Source organism: Gossypium hirsutum, chromosome D02, assembly GCF_007990345.1.
Source record: "Gossypium hirsutum isolate 1008001.06 chromosome D02, Gossypium_hirsutum_v2.1, whole genome shotgun sequence".
NCBI classification, from domain to species: Eukaryota; Viridiplantae; Streptophyta; class Magnoliopsida; order Malvales; family Malvaceae; genus Gossypium; species Gossypium hirsutum.
This window is the reverse complement of record NC_053438.1, coordinates 11,106,036-11,125,643: the sequence shown is the minus strand read 5'-3', so window position 1 is coordinate 11,125,643 and position 19,608 is coordinate 11,106,036. Positions and strand designations below refer to the sequence as shown.

Here is a 19,608-nt window from a genome sequence, read left to right as displayed (position 1 = left end):
GTATTGATCTCAATGAACCATGCTCTTCCCTAATTACCCAGAACCCCTTCCCAATCCCACCGAGGACTCTGCCAATTTCACCGACCAACCTAAGCTCATAAGTGCTGCTCTTGTTAAGGCTGCTAAACAGGTCAGAATTTCTGGGAATCAATCAGTACTCTAATTACAGTTAGATCCCATGTGGGGATGACGTTAGTGATTAGACTTTGTTCAATAATGTTGTTCATTTTAAATTAGTTGTTGGAATTTTCTATTTTCATTTTCATTTTACCCCTGTTGTCTAGGCTGAAAATGATGCTGTAGGCCAAGAACTTCAGAAACAACTGGAGGCTGCTGGTACCTTTCCCCCATCCTTTTTACATTCTTTTTTATGTAGACTTGGCTTAGGTGTGATTTGCTTTTCCAAGTCCTTGAAAGGTTATATTCCCCGAATCCAGATATGCATTGAGTAGTAGTGTTGTAGCAAACATAAGCATCTTCCATCTTCTTATAGATAAATAAGAGAGTAAGTTAGGCTGCTCAATTTCAACATATGTTTGAGCAGTGGCTAAGTTTGCTTTGATTCTGACATTTGTGTTGTATGCAAGACATAGGATGTTTGCTTTATCTCTCATTCTTTTAAACTTTCAGTTCATTTTGATCTACTAGTATATGTGTTGTTTGGCCAAATTCAGCTATTAGACTTTGTACTTTGCTTAAGTTGTGGATTTAGTACATGTACTTTTTCGAATTCTAAAATTGTAGTCTTAACAGCAATTAAATCTGTTTGGTTAAATTCTACTATTAGCCCTTTATTATGCTTAAAAGTTGTAGATTTAGTCCATGTTATCCGACAGTATTGGAACCCACCCATTGTTTGAAAAGTCAAAAAGGGTGGGCACCGAAAGTAGAAAGTAAAATTGGTTGGCAAGTTGGGTTAAAAGTTGACATGGGATAATTGCAATTTTGGTCCCTAATTGTATAGGGACATTGCAAGTTGATCCTTGAACCTCAACTATAAATAGGCCTAACCATTTCTTACTTTCTTCATCCCACACTTGCCATTCTCTACTTAAGGCAATTGTTCTCTCTCCCTATTTGTAAACTTTCACTTGTATTTTTGGAGTGAAATATATTTGGTAGTGCCCGAGGACGTAGGCAAAATTTGCTGAACCTCGTTAAAATTCTAGTGTTCTTTATTTTTTGTTCTGCATATTTTGCAAGTGTCATTGTAGTGATTTATTGTGCTATTAAATTACGATAGAGGGATATTCTGGCTAGGAAAGATCTGGTATGTAAGCGATCCTCGTGATCCACCTCTCTTTCCTGGGAATTGAACTTAGTGTGATTTTTCAGTACAATAATTTTACTCTTTCACACGCTTCCGCACAACAGACAGGAACATTTTTAGTCATTTCATTTTTCAAGTTTCAAAATTTCAGTCTTAAAGCAAATGACAGTCATTAAATCTATTAAGTGGTTTTCTTTATTTCGAATAATATGTTAAAATAGCAAGCTGACATGGCATTTATAATGCAATAATCTATTTGCCGCTTCAAAATTTTAAAATAGCAAATCAAAGTACAGGGACTAATAGCAGATTTTAACCTATGTTGTTTTTTTACCTAGAGAAATTAAGCTCCCCAGTTTAAAGTTCTAACTATCTGTATGTTATTTCCTTACCAGTGTAGGAACTGAAACAAGTTCAGGAGTTATTCAGTCAAGCAACAGATAATTGTCTCAACTTGAAGAAACCAGATTGACTTCATTTCCTTGAACAATCCCTCCTTCCATGTTTAATTTTATTGTCTTTATATTCGTTTAATCCTAGGATTCTAAAGGTTTATTTATGTACTTAAAAAGTTAGTACAAAATGTTCCATCTGGGCTTTTGATTCTCTACACTAGAATTCAATCAAATTACTCTTTTATGTTTGTAAAAAAACCATGTTTGTTGTTCCAATAGCAGTGTCAGTGTGCATCTAACAATTCAAATCACATTCATTTGCAAAGAATAGAATCTGAATCAGTCACACATACAACAACAATCACAACAATCGCAATTTTAGTCTTAACATTTTAGCCGTCGGAAATTACTTTGAATTTTTGTTATAAGAATATTGATTATTAAGAATATTGATTATTAAGAATTTTATTAAATTATGTATTTTAATTGAAATATATTTAATAATAATTATGTTAAATTATATTTTATAGTATCATATATTATGATTTTAGTAAATTTATATAAGAATATTGATTATTAAGAATTTTATTAAATTATATATTTTAATTAAAATATATTTAATAATAATTATGTTAAATTATATTTTATAGTATCATATATTATGATTTTAGTAAATTTATATAAGAATATTGATTATTAAGAATTTTATTAAATTATATATTTTAATTAAAATATATTTAATAATAATTATGTTAAAATATGATTAAATTATTTATTATTGATATTAATAATCTTATTAAAATTTAATAACAATAACAATAATCATTTACCTAAACAAATTTCTACTAAGGGTATTCTAATCATTTTAGTTTTTTCCCTTATACTATTACACCTCCATTACATTCAACCAAACACAAGAATACTATTACGCTTCTATTCCATTACATTCAACCAAACAATTGAATTGCTATTACGCCTCTATTTCATTACGCCTCTATTCCAATACAACGAACCAAACGTGCTGTAAGTTTTGTCCCATTGGATTTTCCTAGTAAAGTTTTTAATAAGGCAGCATATTATATCTCACAGAGTTTTTTAAGGTTTTAACGAGACACATTATCTACTAATGGACATTCAAGGGGGAGTGTTATAAATATCTTATTAAGTGGATGCCCATCAATTAGATATCTATTTCTTTTATACTTCTTATGCCTATAAATAAAGATTCTGATGAAACATCATAATCACCCTTTTTGATCAATAAAATACATTGTCTATTATTTTCATATTTTATTTGTTCTTTATTCTCTATCTCTCTTTATTTTATAACAAATTTCAAATATTTTATTTTTCAACTTTACTAACCAATTTTCTTCACACCTACCCATTTTTTTTTGGTTTGATTTTTCATCTTTCCTATTTCGGCCTACACTATCAAGCAAAGCAGTTTTTGGATTCCTTATTTTCCACTGACATCTAACAGACAATTCAAGTAAGAGTGGCCCAATTAAAATCCACCTGGCCCATTTTACAGGCGTCGGAAAAAGGAAAAAAAATAACGCCTTGTCTCCTTCCCCTTTCTGTAAAAAAAAAAGTAATATCTGTCACCTTTCTGATTAATTAAAAATAAAATTACAAGCTTACCCCTCCATTTCTAGGGTTCCATTTCTCCATTTCTTCAGAAATTCAGAACTTGATATCATCAACGAAGGGAAACCTCAGAGCTCTGGTTAAGTTACTGCGATGGCGAGACGAAGAGACGAGGAAGATGATGATGTTGATGATGAAGAGTACGAAGATGAGGAGGACCAGTTAGTGGACGATGAGGATTACGAGGAGGACGAAGACGTAGGGAGAGGTCGAGGTGGTTCAAGCAGGAAGCGGCGCAGATCTGATTTCATCGATGACGTGGCGGAGGAGGATGATGAGGAAGATGAATATGAAGATGACGACGATGAGGTTTATGGGGGCGGTAGCAAAAAGCATAGCAAGGCTCCGCGTGTTGGCTCTCAGTTTTTTGATCTTGAAGCACAGGTGGATAGCGATGAGGAAGAGGAAGAAGAGGAGGGCGAAGACGGTAATTTCCTCTTCTTTCTTTTCTTTTTATTCATACTGGGATCGAAATTGCTAGTGAAGTGAAAAAGAAATGATGATTAGTGTGCTCTAATCCGAGTTTATCTTGGAAGAAACCGAATCTAATTCTTGTTTAGAAATGAGTTTCAACTTTCTATGCTTAAGCTAGTTCACTATGGTATTTTTGGAGATTGCAATTACATGCCCTTTTAATAAAAGTCTCTTTATCTTGATTCTGGTTCTAGAATCCGCTTAGGATTTTAAAATTTAGGATTTGTAAAGGGTTCTTTTGGTTAAGTGAGGAAATGTGGTGGTGATGGAAGCAATAGTGGGGTGAGAAAGGTGAGAGCTACGGTGGTTATCATAATTGTAGAAAGAAAATCACAGAGAATGTTGAAGTGAATTTGACCAAAAGATCAAAATCCAAAAGTCCCCCTTAATGAAACCTTGGATTCCCTATATTCAGAAGAACATTTATGAAGCAAATGGTGTATTTTATAGAACGTGGGAGATATGTTAGTTAATTCATAAGAATGTGCTATGAATGATAGGTAACGAGAGTTATGAAGATAGTGGATAAAATGGTAGTTCCATGGAAGTTACATTCATATAACTCATTTGGCAATGAGATTGCTACTTGCAAACTTAAGTGCAAGTGCATGGTTTAATCAGCGAGGAGAGGGAGAAAAAACTTGTACTCTAGAGAAAGGTTAACAAGTAGACTTCTTAATAGTGTCTGTATCTGAACCTCCGAGACATCCCAAAAGTGGGGAGATGCAAGAATCCTGCCGAAATTCTTAGGCCTAGCCCCACAAGTTACCCAATATGAAAGCTGTTCCCAAGGCTAACATGTTTAAGAAGTGTTGGGATAGTATTTCCTAGCATTACTATTGAAAGAAATGTTAATAACCGAAAATGGGTATCTACAGCATTGAATATAGTTTCTTTCCGTTTTATTTTTGCTAAACGATGCTGAAGTTTGCATTCTAGTTATGTATGTGGCATTTATATTCTGTGTGTAGTAACTTTTGACAAATTCAGAATCATTTTTTGGAGATATTAATCTAACATTTGCAGTTGTAAAATATGTCGCTGAAAATTTTTATTGTTGACATATAAAAATGTAGCATTTTTTTATTTTGATCTGAAAGTCATGAACGGCTTATATTTTAAATTGATTTGTTTGAACCTTATTTTTCTCTCTGAATTTTTATCGAATCCATTTTGTGTCTCATTCTTCACATTTCTTGAAAGGCCTGTTTACCGAGTAAATTTTTTAAATAACAGTATTCCATTACTTGGTTGTATGTCATTTTGATAACTATGCAATCATGGAATGGAACCACAGGAGTAATATCAGTAGTTCCTTTTGTTGTAATTATTTGATTCTTAACTAGCTCCTATTTTTCCAACAATTCTTCTTCTGAACTTTTTTCTCCTGAAAGATTCCGATTAATTTCATTGAATTCATAGTCATTTGTATGATTATTATTTGCCAGGCATGGCAGGAAAAAAACTTTGCTGGGTGTATACTTTTACTTTCTCTATTTCTTTGCTGTTCTGTTTCATTTTTAACTGTGCTGGAATACTGAGCATCTGATGCTTTTGAAGTTTGCTACTTTGGTAATTATCAAAATCTGAACGAGCTGTTAGTTTTCCAACTTTTGTTTTTCCGAAGTTTTCTGCGAAGAGCTCCATTATATTTTGTAAGTTGTACCTCTGATGGGATATGTAGCACCCATTCGTCTGCAAATTCTAAGAATTTTTCCTTGTTTTGGAATTTAAATCATTCTATTGAATTTTATTGGTCTGCATTCTTTTTTCTCCCCTATTTGTATGGTAGTCAGGCTGGAAAAAAAAATCATTTCTCTGTAATTCTTGGTTCGCTCGTGTGGCAGTTCTATTGCTGTAAGCTGTACATCTCTTGGGATGCTTAGCACTCATTCTCTGCAAATTCTAAGAATTTTTCTTTGTTTTGGAATTTAAATTAATTGGTTTACTTTCTTGTTCCTCCCCTATGAAGCCTCTTGGGCTTTAGAAAATTGTGCTTGAGAATCTTTTTGGTTACCATATATGACAATTTCACCTAAAATCAATTGGTTATTAGGAGGTCATGCAGTAGCAGCTTGAAATGATGAATGGAAACTATGTATGTGTATCTCATGGTTGATATCGATTGTTCTTTACCTTCTTTAATGTCTTTCCATAGTTATATTGCTTTCAATTATCCCGCACTCTGCCCTGATCCAAAAAGATAAGTGCGGCTTAGTTTAGCTGGAGAGGCATTTCATTATCAACATAATTAAATGATTGATAAACCTTTATGGGATCGTTTCATGGCAACCTATTTCCCTCATTATGGTTTTAAATGGTCTGATGGCATATCTGAGTTTGGTGACTGTTCAATCTTCTATTTGTGCTGGCCCCTTTATCCTCAATTTTCTGTATGTTGCTGGTATATTGACAACTGGAAATGCAGACTTCATAGTTGAGACTGGAGCTGATCTTCCTGATGAAGATGTTGGTAGAAGGATGCACCGTCGCCCATTACCAATGCGGGAGGATGAACAAGAAGATGTTGAAGCTCTTGAGAGAAGCATTCAGGCTAGGTATGCTAGATCAAGTCACACAGAATATGATGAGGAGACAACTGATGTGGAACAGCAAGCACTTTTGCCATCAGTAAGAGATCCAAAGCTGTGGATGGTGAAATGTGCGGTATGCTAATGATTTTCTCTGCAATATAAGTTTTGGAATTCTTTCAATGGACAGTAGTGGTTAATGACTATTGGGACATTTTTTCATGGAAATTAAGGTAATCTTTATGTATGCTAGATTGGTCGTGAACGAGAGACCGCTGTTTGCCTCATGCAGAAGTTCATTGATAAAGGAGTTGAATTGCAGATCAGGTCTGTTATTGCTCTTGATCACCTCAAAAATTATATTTATATTGAAGCAGACAAGGAAGCCCATGTACGAGAGGTATGTGATTATTTCTTCTTCGGCTTTATTTTTCATGAGTGGCATAGCTAGATGTCTAAACATGTTTTTGTTGACTAACTTTGATCTTCTTCAGGCTGTCAAAGGTCTACGTAATATATTTCCAGCAAAGATTATGCTTGTTCCAATAAGAGAAATGACTGATGTTTTATCAGTTGAAAGTAAAGCAATTGATCTTTCAAGAGATACCTGGGTCAGAATGAAGATTGGGACATATAAGGGTGATCTTGCTCAAGTATGAGTTTTATCCATGTCACTTCCATGAGTTCTTAAACTTTATAGTCTGACATCCTAATTTCCATTTCCCAGGTAGTTGATGTGGATAACGTGAGGCAGAGAGTCACTGTGAAATTGATCCCTAGGATTGACTTACAGGCTCTTGCAAATAAATTGGTATGGAATGGACTACATTTATGTTAGGTGCCTATCTCATGGATTGTGCATGTTAAACCTTACAATAGAATTTTGTTTTAATCTTCTTATGCAGCCATTGAGCTTTATCCGTCTATATATGAAATTGCAGATTTAGGAAAATATTAAACTGATAATGTTCAGTTGCCTGGTTCTGCTATCCTTGATCCACTCTACTATTTTATTCAGGAAGGCAGAGAGGTTGCAAAGAAGAAAGCCTTTGTCCTTCCTCCTCGTTTATTGAATGTTGATGAGGCTAGGTAGGTGCAAATGATTCCAACCTTTGGTGAAAAATCTGCTACACTTGTGCTTTCTTCATAATAACCTATATTAATTGTTTTCCTAGGGAACTTCATATTCGTGTAGAACGCAGGCGAGATCCGGTTACTGGTGATTACTTTGAGAATATTGATGGCATGCTTTTCAAAGATGGATTCTTGTATAAAACAGTGTCCATGAAATCAATTAGTGCTCAAAACATAAAACCGACTTTTGATGAACTTGAAAAGTTCCGGGCACCTAGCACGAATGGAGTTGAAATGGTTGGTTTGTCAACTTTGTTCGCAAACAGGAAGAAAGGCCACTTCATGAAGGGTGACGCCGTGATTGTTGTCAAGGGGGATTTGAAAAATTTAAAGGGATGGGTTGAAAAGGTTGAGGAAGAGAATGTCCATATCAGACCAGAAATGAAAGGCCTTCCAGTAAGAATTCAGTCATTATTTGTGTTCTTTGAATTAAGATTTTGGTTACTGGTGTGCATGCAAGTTCATTCTTAGCCATTAATGATGTTTTGCAGAAAACTCTTGCTGTTAACGAAAAAGAGCTGTGTAAGTACTTTGAGCCTGGGAATCATGTGAAGGTTGTGTCTGGGACAAAGGAAGGTGCAACTGGCATGGTTGTTAAGGTGGAGCAGCATGTGCTCATCATTTTATCGGATACGACCAAGGAACATGTGAGTGAAGTACCATTCGAGTCTGGTTCTGATCTAAGGATTATCTTATTAGAAAAACAATTGGCATTTGTTTTATCAGATTCGTGTTTTTGCTGATGATGTTGTTGAGAGCTCTGAAGTGACTACTGGTATTACAAAAATTGGAGAGTATGAGCTTCATGATCTTGTGCTACTAGAGTAAGTAGTTCCTTGTTGAAGAATTTCTATTTAGTGTTAATTTGGGAGCCTAATTTATTCATTCTGTTGGTGCAGTAACAATAGCTTTGGTGTAATTATACGTGTAGAAAGCGAAGCGTTTCAGGTGCATCAACCTCTCCTGAATGGCATGATATTGAGTGGTCCTCTTTTGAATATGCTCTTAGTGTTGTACTTTTTTCTTTTAGGTTCTTAAGGGTGTCCCAGAAAGACCAGAGGTTTCTCTTGTCAAATTGAGGGAAATCAAATGTAAGGTTGATAAGAAATTTAATGTGCAAGAAAGATATAGGAATACTGTTGCTGTGAAAGATGTAGTTAGGATTCTTGAAGGCCCTTGTAAAGTAAGATTTTTTGAATTTGGTTTGTTTTATCAGTTATTTTACTTGTTTACAGTTTACATACTGTCCTCCCTTATCATATTAGGGGAAACAAGGTCCTGTAGAGCACATATATAAAGGAGTCCTGTTCGTGTATGATCGGCATCACCTTGAACATGCTGGCTTTATATGTGCTAAAGCTGATTCTTGTTGTATAGTGGGAGGATCACGTTCCAATGGTGACAGAAATGTAAGCTTTTTTTGTTGTTCTTTTCAATGTTATTTCATGTATAACTTGAATCATTCTCATTCTAGCATATTTGATTCAATCTTTTAGGGTGGTTCTCTCTCAAGATTTGGTGGCTTCAAGGCTCCATCCCGTGTACCACCTTCACCGAGGAGATTTTCTAGGGGAGGTCCTCCATTTGATTGTATGTTGCCGGTGGTCTTAGCATCCTTGTTTATACAAACTTTTATGGTTACTGAATTTCATTGAATTGTTATTTTCTTGGGTCAAGCAATTAAATTTCATTAGAAGGCTGAAGCTTTTAACTTCTGCCTCTTTAAAACAGCTGGAGGAAGGCACAGAGGCGGAAGAGGGGGGCATGATGCTTTGGTTGGTACTTCTGTGAAAATTCGCCAGGGTCCTTATAAGGGTTACCGTGGACGTGTTGTAGATATTAAAGGTCAATCAGTTCGAGTTGAGCTGGAGTCTCAAATGAAGGTTGTTACAGGCAAGTCCAGGGTAATATTTGAAATGTTTTCTCCTTTTTAGTATCTTTATTGCTTATAAAACTTGTTTTATGTCTACAGTTGATCGCAATTCCATATCTGATAACGTGGTTATTTCAACACCCCACCGGTAAATTTGGTTTCTTCAAAATTCCTAAGTTTATTGGAGAAAACCCATGTTGCTATATCTCTCTGACATTATGTTTCTTTTGTTCCACCAGTGAGTCATCCCGGTATGGTATGGGAAGTGAAACTCCTATGCACCCTTCACGAACTCCATTACATCCATACATGACTCCTATGAGAGATCCTGGAGGTACTTTTTATTGCGATCAGCGTTTTCCTATGCTTTTAGTGTTGATGCTTCCATTTTACATGATTCTATTATTTAGCAATAATAAAATAATAATAATATAGTTACTTCTATGTTCTCTGCAGCAACACCTATCCATGATGGCATGAGAACACCTATGCGTGACAGGGCCTGGAATCCTTATGCACCTATGAGTCCACCCAGGTTCCTTTGAAGATTCCATTCATTTGGAGAATCGCATATTAATTAATAATTGTTTATGTTCATGCTGTATTTTGTCTCATTGTTTTATAATGATGATTGCAAAATAGGGATAATTGGGAAGAAGGAAACCCTGCCTCTTGGGGAACCAGTCCTCAGTATCAGGTAAGGATTCTTGCACAATTAAGGGCTATCGATGATATGACTATTCTTTTTCTTTAATTGTAATAATGTTTCTTTCAGCCAGGAAGTCCTCCTTCAAGGGCATATGAAGCACCTACTCCTGGTTCAGGTTGGGCTAGTTCTCCTGGCGGTAGTTACAGTGAGGCTGGAATACCGAGAGATAGCAGTTCAGCTTATGGTAGTATTTTATCCTATTTTTGCTATTCGAATCTTTTAGTGTCTTTTAGTTTTACTCATTTTCAATGTTTTCTGTAGCCAACGCTCCAAGTCCTTATATGCCATCAACTCCTAGTGGGCAGCCTATGACACGAAGCTCAGGATCCTATATTCCGGGTACACCTGGAGGGCAGCCGATGACACCAGGAACTGGTCTTAATATGATGTCTCCAGTAATAGGTGCTATTTCTGTTTCCTTGTCTTCGTTTTTTCCCCAGGGAATTGGACAATCTTCATCCAAATTTTCTAGTAGATAATTTATGGGATATAAATTTACTCGTGTACTTAATTCATACCTTTTATGTTGAAGACATTTTGGTGCCAGTTGCTGATGAGAGCTTATCCTGGAAAATTTTTAATTTTTTTGTTGTGAACTTTGAGATCCAATTTTGATAGTTATTAATAAATTAGGTCTGAGTACTTATGTAGGATTTGTTGAGGGCTTTGAAGTTTAAATTCTTAAGAAAATAACAGAAAAATGCGAACTCTAGGTATACCTCCAACCAATTTAACATCTGGCTGCTTGCAGGTGCTGACAATGAAGGACCTTGGTTCATGCCAGATATTTTGGTCAACGTGCGCAAATCTGGAGATGAGTCTCTTGGAGTCATCCAAGAAGTGCTTTCGGTACGTCTTCCATCCATTTGTTGACAATGTTCTTGTTGAAACCTCATACATAGGATATGTTATCCAATACAATTTCATTTCTTTTAAAGTACCACACATTTGTACCTGATATTCATCTGAGTTCAGATAACATAGATTATACTCTCTCAAATAATATTACAAAGAAGAATTTTATATTGAGGATTGACGGGTTCATATACCACAGGATGGGTCCTGTAAGGTGGCTCTGGGTCCAAATGGCAGCGGTGATACAGTAATTGCGATGCCTAGTGAGATGGAGGTAGTGCCACCGAGGAAATCGGACAAGATCAAAATCATGGGCGGCTCACTTCGCGGTGTAACTGGTAAGTTAATTGGCGTTGATGGTACGGATGGCATTGTTAGGATAGATGACAGTCTTGACGTGAAGATATTAGACTTGGTTATACTAGCAAAATTACACTGATCAACCTCTTAAACTACTTATAAAATTAAAAATTCAAGTTAACAATGTATATTATGATTATTTTAATTCTTTTACTTAGGGGAAGTTATCATTTATTTCATTTTTATTTTAATTCAATATTATTCCTTAATTTTCTACTTTTTTCTTCTTATTTTGTTAAGTTTTTCAATTTATTTTAGTCCTTTGTGTTTTTATCAACAAAGAATAAATTCGATCCCAATTCTTGATAACATTTTCATGTGATCATTACATACCTATTTTTCTAACATAAATTATATATTAGTTTGAACCAGTGTTGTTTGAACCCGATTGGGCCGATTGGGAGATTTGTTTTGAAAGTGACTTTGAATTGATTAGATTGAGAATCTATACAAACCGGTTAAATTAATTAAGATTTGACTGAATAGACAGTTGAATCGGTTGAATCAGTTATCAAATCTGGATTTTTGAATTTTTTTAATATTTTAAAATTTTTAATCGGACTAATTAGAATTTGAGTACTGTTTAAAAAATATTGATTTGAATACTTTTAGCCACAAATTATTAAATAATACCGATAACGAATTGTTTCTTTTATGTATTCAATCTAAACATAATCTATCTTATATAATATAATTTATTATGTATGTCACTAAAAAACATAGCAAAAAAAAATGTGGTAGTAAATCTAAAGCTAGCTAAAAGTTTATACTCATTATAAACAATTTATTTATAGTATATTTAAGCCATTAATTTAGTTATAAAATAATTAAAAATTTATTGTGTTTAAGAAGTCGAAAAGACTATTTTGTTATTATTATTATATATGTTTGAATAAAACTATAAAAGTCAATTTAGAAAAACATTCATATTGAGATAGTATCATGGACGTTCTTATACTAGAATTAAGATTACATTTTGTCAACTCTACTTGATAAATTAATTATTGTATTTTGAATTAAAGAGAAAATTAATTATTTTGTTAAATATTTCATCCATTTCAATTATTAAAAATTGGTAACTATACGGCGGTATGAGATATACGTGGTATATCATAATTAACTATTTGATTATTTTTTTAGTCATAAATTTATTTTATACAAAAGAAGGTTAACTTACCCTTTAACCTAATATATAAAAGCTAATTAATTTATTTTTAAATAAAAAATGAAATATATTCAGTGTTTTCAAAAATAATACCTTTTACCCCACTTAAACTAAAGTTTATTTTATACATAAGTTTTTTTAGGTGTGCCTAGTTTAGATAATACTTTTGGTAACGATTAGGATAATAGGATTTATACAAATCAATATGACATTATAAAAGACATGCGGATTGCGGAGTAAGTACAAAGGAGAAAATAAAATATGTATCTCTTGCCTTTTTATGTAATTGAAAGTAAAAAAGTGAGGGTGATAAAGATAAGACAGGAAGCAACAATGTAGGAAAGTGGGGTCAAGGAAGAGCCCAAGGTGAGAGTTGAGAAGGATTGATGGAGTGGAAACGGTGCAGGTGCAGGTGCAGGGGTAGGCACGCGGTGGCAGGGTGTTCAGATGGGCCACTGCCATGGGGTCCACCGCACGCCTCCTATCCTATCCTATGCCATCACTTTCATCTCTCTAAACCCATCTTCCATGTAGACAGACCATTTCAAAATTTTGCCCTGTTTTCCCAGACACTGTGCCCTCACCATCCCATCATCATCTCTTTCATGCATCCGTCTTCTCTTCCACTTTTTTCCTTTCCTTGCTTTCTTCTTTCTTACTAGGGATTCACGTTAAATTCTTTTTAATCTAAAGGCTTAATTTAAAAATTACCCCTTAAACTATACCTGTTTTCTCAAATAACTACTCTTTTTTTCAATTTGGGTACCCACGTTGCTCAACTGCTAGTCTGCTATTACCCAATCACCAAACGACACGTGGGAAAAAGCCACATAAGCAAACAACCTTATTATTTCTATTAAAATAATTCTAAAAAAATAAAAAAAAATATTTCCCCCACCCCTCTCCCTCTCCCTCTCCTCCCCGCCACCGCTCTCCCCTCCCTCCCCCTCTCCTCCATCGTTCCTTCTCCCCCCACCGTCGAAGAAGCTGAAAATCTGAACTCAGGGGCCCAATCAAAACTCATTTTCCGTCGATCTCTTGGGGGGAATATTCCAACCTGAAACACATTATTACCAACTTTCATTTGAATTTTAACCATACAACGGTTTGAAATGAGAGGTAGATGTAGCGTAAAATCCACATCATTTCAAACACCATTATAGACTTGTTTTTAGTGGAGGCAATTTTGGAGAGATGTGGAGGTGGTGGAGAGGGCAGAGGTCTCGGACTCCATTACGGTTGGGTCCTGTATATATTCAATTTAAAAATGAAGCAGACAATGGCACATCATTATATTTCTCAATCATTGTAACTCCAAAGATTAAAAAACAAATCTCAAAGTTAAGGACCCAAGCCTAACTTGTCCAGGGAAAAATGAAGCATATAATTAGTTTAGTTAGGGGCATTGGTCATGATATAAAGTAGGGTTGCATGCCGAAATCATCACTAAATCTTCCAACTTCAAACTTAAGTCTCCTAATGCCATTCCATCACCATATCAATTTTACATCATTCCATAATTTTTCATATCTGTATTTTTTTTGATACAATACTTAAAATTATTCATAACCCATAAATAAGAGGATAATGTACTTCAGCGAACTCACGTCCTCTTGTATTGACAATAATGCCCATACCAATTAAACTAAGATTCAATCAACATAAATAGATAACTTAAATTGTTGTTGTTGTTATTTTTTTTTTGTTAAATTGTAGTATATAAATTGCTACACAATTGATTATGTTCCTAATTCTTTCCATATAAATTATAGAACTATTGGTTTCTAGGTTAGTAATTTGCCAATAATGCTTAGCAATGTATTTTAATTGGACTAACTTTTCAATAACAAATTAAAGTAAATGGATTAATTTACCAATTTGAGTAATTTATAGATAAATTAACCAGATCCATTTTTATTTTATGGTAATAAAAAAAAAGTTCACAAAAAAATTTAAAATTTAAACTCTAAGTATTACTATTAAGTATTAACCCCAAAAAAGGAAAAAGAAAAACATCTTTAACAAGAAAAGAGACACCAAACTTGATGGGATTCATAAGAAAAGAGAAAAGGGTTTTACATTACTGAAAAGCGAAAAAGCTTTACAAGCTTTGAAAAGGTTAGGCAATGCTTCTCTCTTTTTCTTTTCTACTTTATTCATCACCTCAACACTGTTCACAAATTTACGATTTGTTTGCATTATTATAATATCAGATCTCACCGAAAAATAATAATAAATTTCAGTTTCTTTTTTCTTTTTTGAAAATTTTAAATTGCAGAGAATTTACATAAGTTTTTAGATATTTTAACAATTTTATAAAACTTTCAAAAGAATCAATTTACCATTGTATTGCGATTATAATTTTAGAATTTAAAAAAATATTAATTTTGAGAGGTTTTTAAAATAATTTTATGATTTAAAAAAGTGTACAACTTTTCTAGGTTATTATAATTTGAGATATTTTTATAATTATACAACTTTAAGTAGCAAATTAATAATTTCCCTATTGTATAGGAGGGTAAATGCATACGATAAAATTCAAAATTTTTGTACATTTTTTCATTAAGATTGAATTCTGAAAAAATATTTTTTTACACTTCAAGCCCCTAACATCTTAATAAATAAAACCATCCAAAACAAATTAAAAATAAAGCTAAGACAAACAAAAAAATTTCACTCCAACAAAGAGCAATTTCAAACTTGTTTTTTTCTAAAATTAAAGATGTTAATCACTTATCAATTTAACACTTTGTCTAAAATCAATGTTATAACCTGTCGGCAACAATCCGTACGGCATCATTTTCGTTTTTCCATGCAAAAAGCCCTAATTTTACAAGCTCCCACTTGCTATAAAACACAATCATCGTGTATAATGAATTTAATCAAACAACAGAAGCAAAAACAAAGGGAAGGGAAGCTTCATGTCCCAATAAAAGTTTCCCCTTATTTATCCTGGTTGGTTGGGTATCATATAATTTTTCTACTATATGGTTATTGCCACTACTAAACAATGATAGAGATATAATATCTTCATTAGAAAAAAAAAAAACCAAAGATGTTGAGAAAAGTGATAATTGTTAGGGTTTAAGTCATTCTTGTGGTGGGAGTCACCATTGGCATTGCGTTTATAGTTCACCAGAGTCTCAATGATAATGAAACATTATCTCCACAAATGAAGACAATGTCTAACTTTTGTTCCTTTACTCATTATCAAGAATCTTGTCAGAAGACTCTTATCTCTGTCAATAGCACTGGTCCTAAAAAGATCGTTACGAAGGCTATCTTGGCAGTTGGGGAAGTATGAAGAAGTTCATGAACTATTCTAACTCCCTAATGGTTCAAGTCAAGAACAACCTCACAAAGACTAGACCCAAGATGAATTAATTCTGAATCCGTTTGTAAATTAATTCACTTGTGACATTCATGGTGTGATTTACCTAAATCCTGAGTTAGTCACTGACCATGCGTATGTAACTCATGTGCTTTGATATAAGTGGAGGCTTATGCTCTAAAAATGATCCAGCCGATAGCCAATATGTTGGGTATATGACTTGTATATGACATGATTTACTAGCAATAGTGGAATTTATAGCTCAATTAAAGAGTTAACAATATCCTCTCATTGACATTGTGTGGATTGATAAACATGGAACGTGACCATGGGTTGCTTGTTCTCGAACGAGCAATTAATCACAGTCATTTATTGACAGTGATCATATTAATCATTAAGAAGATATAATGGTGACAATGAGATAAAATATGATTCTATTGAGTGAATGGATTTAACTCAAAGGAATCAAAGATATCATATGAGCGTAACACACACATGACGAGGTCATTGGACAAAGCAATTGAATGAATTGCTTTCATAAAGAGTATATGTAACACCCCGAACCCGAGACCGTCACCGGAGTCGAACACGAGGTGTTCACAGACTTTAAACCACTTATAAAAAAAATTTCCCAGACACTGCCAATCTGCGTACTAGTCGCTTTAAAAATAATATCTTGAGTTCAGAAACTCGGAATCCAGTTCCGTAAATTTTCCCGAAACTAGACTCATATGTCCATCTACATATTTTTTTCTAGAATTTTTGGTTGGGCCAATTAGTACAGTTTATTAGTCAAAGTCTCCCATGTTACAGGGATCGACTACACTGACCTTTGTGCATTACGACTTGGATATCTCCCTGTACAGGGCTTCAATACTGATGTCGTTTATTTCTATAGAAACTAGACTCAAAGAGGAATCTATACATATATGGCATGACTCCTAATTATCTCTGGTTAATTTATAATGAATTTCCAAAGTCGAAACAGGGAATCCAGAAACCGTTCTGGCCCTGTCTTACGAGAACCTGAATGTCTCTTAACATACTGTCCATATGATCGTTTTGTTACTTTCCTATGAAAATAGATTCATCAAGGTTCGTTTACATAATTTATTCACTATTTAATTCCATTCCTACTATTTTTAGTGATTTTCCAAATCTACATCACTGCTGCTGTCAGCATCTGCCTTTAAGGTAGACTTTACCTATTTCATAGTTTCCATGATTCAACTAGCCCTTTTAGCATAAATAGCACAATTTATGATAGTGATTAACCATTCCCATGGCCAATCCTTGTTAAGCATATCCACACCTCTCAATAACCATATCCATACCAAATGATTATAACATTATACTCAAACATATATAAGCCATTTTCGCATGGCTATCCAAAATTATACAAGTCCAAAGGGTCCATGACCCACAACAAAAGGGTAGTCCTATACGTGCCATTTCGAAGTTCAACCAAAATTGTACCAAAAGGGGGGGGCTTTGATAGTGTGGGCGACTTCGACTTCAAAATCCCGAGTCCAATAGCTGGAGAACCAAAATCTATAAAACAGAGAATCAAGGAGACGGAGTAAGCAATTTATGCTTAGTAAGTTTTGAGCAAGGGATTCCAGCACAACAAAAGTATAGCATTCATGTAGCTAAACGGATAATTTCATATGCACAATTTTTCAATATCATACTTACTTCACATTACCAACCCTTTTATTCATACACAAAGATCAACTTAGCCAAAGGCCGGTAGCTCATTTATCAACTGAGCGAATACTTATTTGTAAGGGCTCAACTAATTCAAAGCACATACGAAACATACCTCAATGTTGGGATGTTTCAAGCGTATTAACTGAAATTTTTACAGCAAGATCATTCATTCCCAAATCACGTACCTTCGGAATTTAACCGGATATAGCTACTCGTTCAAATGCCTTCGGGGCATAGCCCGGTTATAGTAACTCGCACAAATGCCTTCGGGACTTAACCCGGATTTAGTAACTCGCACAAATGCCTTCGGGACTTAACCCGGATTTAGTAACTCGCACAAATGCCTTCGGATCTTAGTCCGGATTTAGTAACTCGTACAAATGCCTTCGGGCTTAGCCCGGAATTAGTATCTCGCACAAATGCCTTCGGATCTTAGTCCGGATATGGTCACTTAGCACAAAGCCTTCGGGACTTAGCCCGGACATCATTCAAATAACCATGCACATTTAACAATAAATCATGGCACATTCGTATTTCGTTTTCGTTAGCAAAACTCAAACACAAGACACTTATCATTCTTGCAATTTCGGCTCAATAGCCACACACAAAGAGCATGATTTTGATTTGCTTAAAACATGATCTAATCAAATCATAATTTAAGCTCTTTTACTCAAGAACTTACCTCGGATGTTGTCGAACGATTCCGATAGCTATTCGACCACTTTTTCCTTCCCTTTATCGGATTTAGTTCCCCTTTGCTCTTGAACTTAATTAAACAAATAAATTGATTTAATCATTTGAGCATCGAAAAGAGGAACACAAGGCACTTAGCCCATATTTATACATTAGACATTAAAGTCACATATGTACGGAATCATGAATCAAACTCAACATTTTAGCTAATTTTCCCCCTTGGCCGAATTTTCTAAGCCAAGACAAAAGCATCAATATGCTTGCCTCTAACCGAATACATGCAACACCAATCTCCTTCCTATGGCCGAATATGCATGTCTATGTTGGGGCCGATTGCAACACTTAATACATTCTACAAGTATGGTCACTTGTATTGACTAAACACCATTTTGTTTCAAGTTCAAAACTTGGCTAATACACACATATATACACTAGTAAAGCATCCTCTCCCTTTCCATCAATTTAACACATGCATTACTCATTAATATACAAAAATTATATTCGGCCTTAGCACACAACTTGCTAGCCGATTCTTCTCCATCTAGCAACTAATGCACATATGTGCTCACTCAAAAATGCTAAAAAGAAGATTCAAGAATCATCAATCCACCATCACATGCATCATTAACAAGCTTCATATTTAGCATGCAATGGCATTAACACAAAATCCACCTAGGCCGAATATCATCCCCATGACATAGCAAAGATTTGAACCATGGGCTAATTAGAACTCAAGCTAGCAACTAAAAACATGCATGAATCTCATGGCACAACCTCAAACATACCTTGATCTAGATACAAGTATGGCCAAACCTCCTCCTAATCCTCTTCCAAACCAAACATGAAGCAAGAACTCCTTCCTCCTTCCTTAGAATTTTCGACCAAAAGAAGATGAAAAAGGATGAACAAAATTTTCTTTTCTTTTCTTTAACTCACGGCAATGGGGGGGGGCATGGATGAGACCATTCTTTTTTTTCATCACTCCTCCCTTTCATTATTTAATTACCATGCTCATTATTTTATTGTTTCCACCCATGATGCACCAACACAACATGTCTATGACATGTCTTGCCCATCACACTTGGTCTACCATACTTGTCATGGCTGGCCACTACTAATAGAGGGGGGGAAATTGACATGCAAGTCCCCCCTTTTTCAACATGCACTAATAGGTCCTTATGCTTTGACCTATCACATTTCAAAATTTTCTCACATAAGTCCTATTTACTAAAACTCACATGCAATCGACTAAATCGAAGCTTGAAATTTTCACACATTCATAATTACATATTCTAGACAATAAATATCACATTTGAACATTTCGGTGACTCGGTTTAGCGGTCCCGAAACCACTTCCCGACTAGGGTCAATTTTGGGCTGTCATAGTATACAATAGTGAGTTTTCAATCATGATACTTCTTGTGGACTGACTCCATGATTAAGTAATTGCGAATTATC

At 34.5% G+C, this 19,608-nt stretch overlaps 1 protein-coding gene and 1 pseudogene across 2 annotated transcripts; both read left to right on the top strand.

Annotated features, from left to right (window-relative positions):
- The first annotated feature begins 19 nt into the window (after positions 1-19).
- Positions 20-1,880, top strand: LOC121214612 (mediator of RNA polymerase II transcription subunit 21-like; annotated as a pseudogene).
- A 1,387-nt stretch (positions 1,881-3,267) lies between these two features.
- On the top strand, positions 3,268-11,447 carry LOC107910424 (putative transcription elongation factor SPT5 homolog 1). Of its 2 annotated transcripts, XM_016838262.2 has the most exons (22): positions 3,272-3,742; positions 6,218-6,456; positions 6,574-6,720; positions 6,815-6,973; positions 7,048-7,131; positions 7,339-7,409; positions 7,496-7,850; positions 7,946-8,101; positions 8,181-8,278; positions 8,354-8,402; positions 8,485-8,637; positions 8,720-8,863; positions 8,951-9,044; positions 9,186-9,347; positions 9,427-9,475; positions 9,567-9,661; positions 9,784-9,862; positions 9,970-10,024; positions 10,103-10,220; positions 10,298-10,438; positions 10,788-10,885; positions 11,091-11,447. In XM_016838262.2, exons 1-22 carry the CDS (start codon positions 3,409-3,411, stop codon positions 11,328-11,330), a joined length of 3,120 nt encoding a protein of 1,039 aa, XP_016693751.2. In that variant the 5' UTR covers positions 3,272-3,408; the 3' UTR covers positions 11,331-11,447. The 2 variants fall into 2 exon arrangements, 1 of the variants encoding a protein (XP_016693751.2); XR_005910192.1 differs by lacking the exon at positions 11,091-11,447 and having other exon boundaries at positions 3,268-3,742; positions 10,107-10,220; positions 10,788-10,887.
- Positions 11,448-19,608: the final 8,161 nt, after the last annotated feature.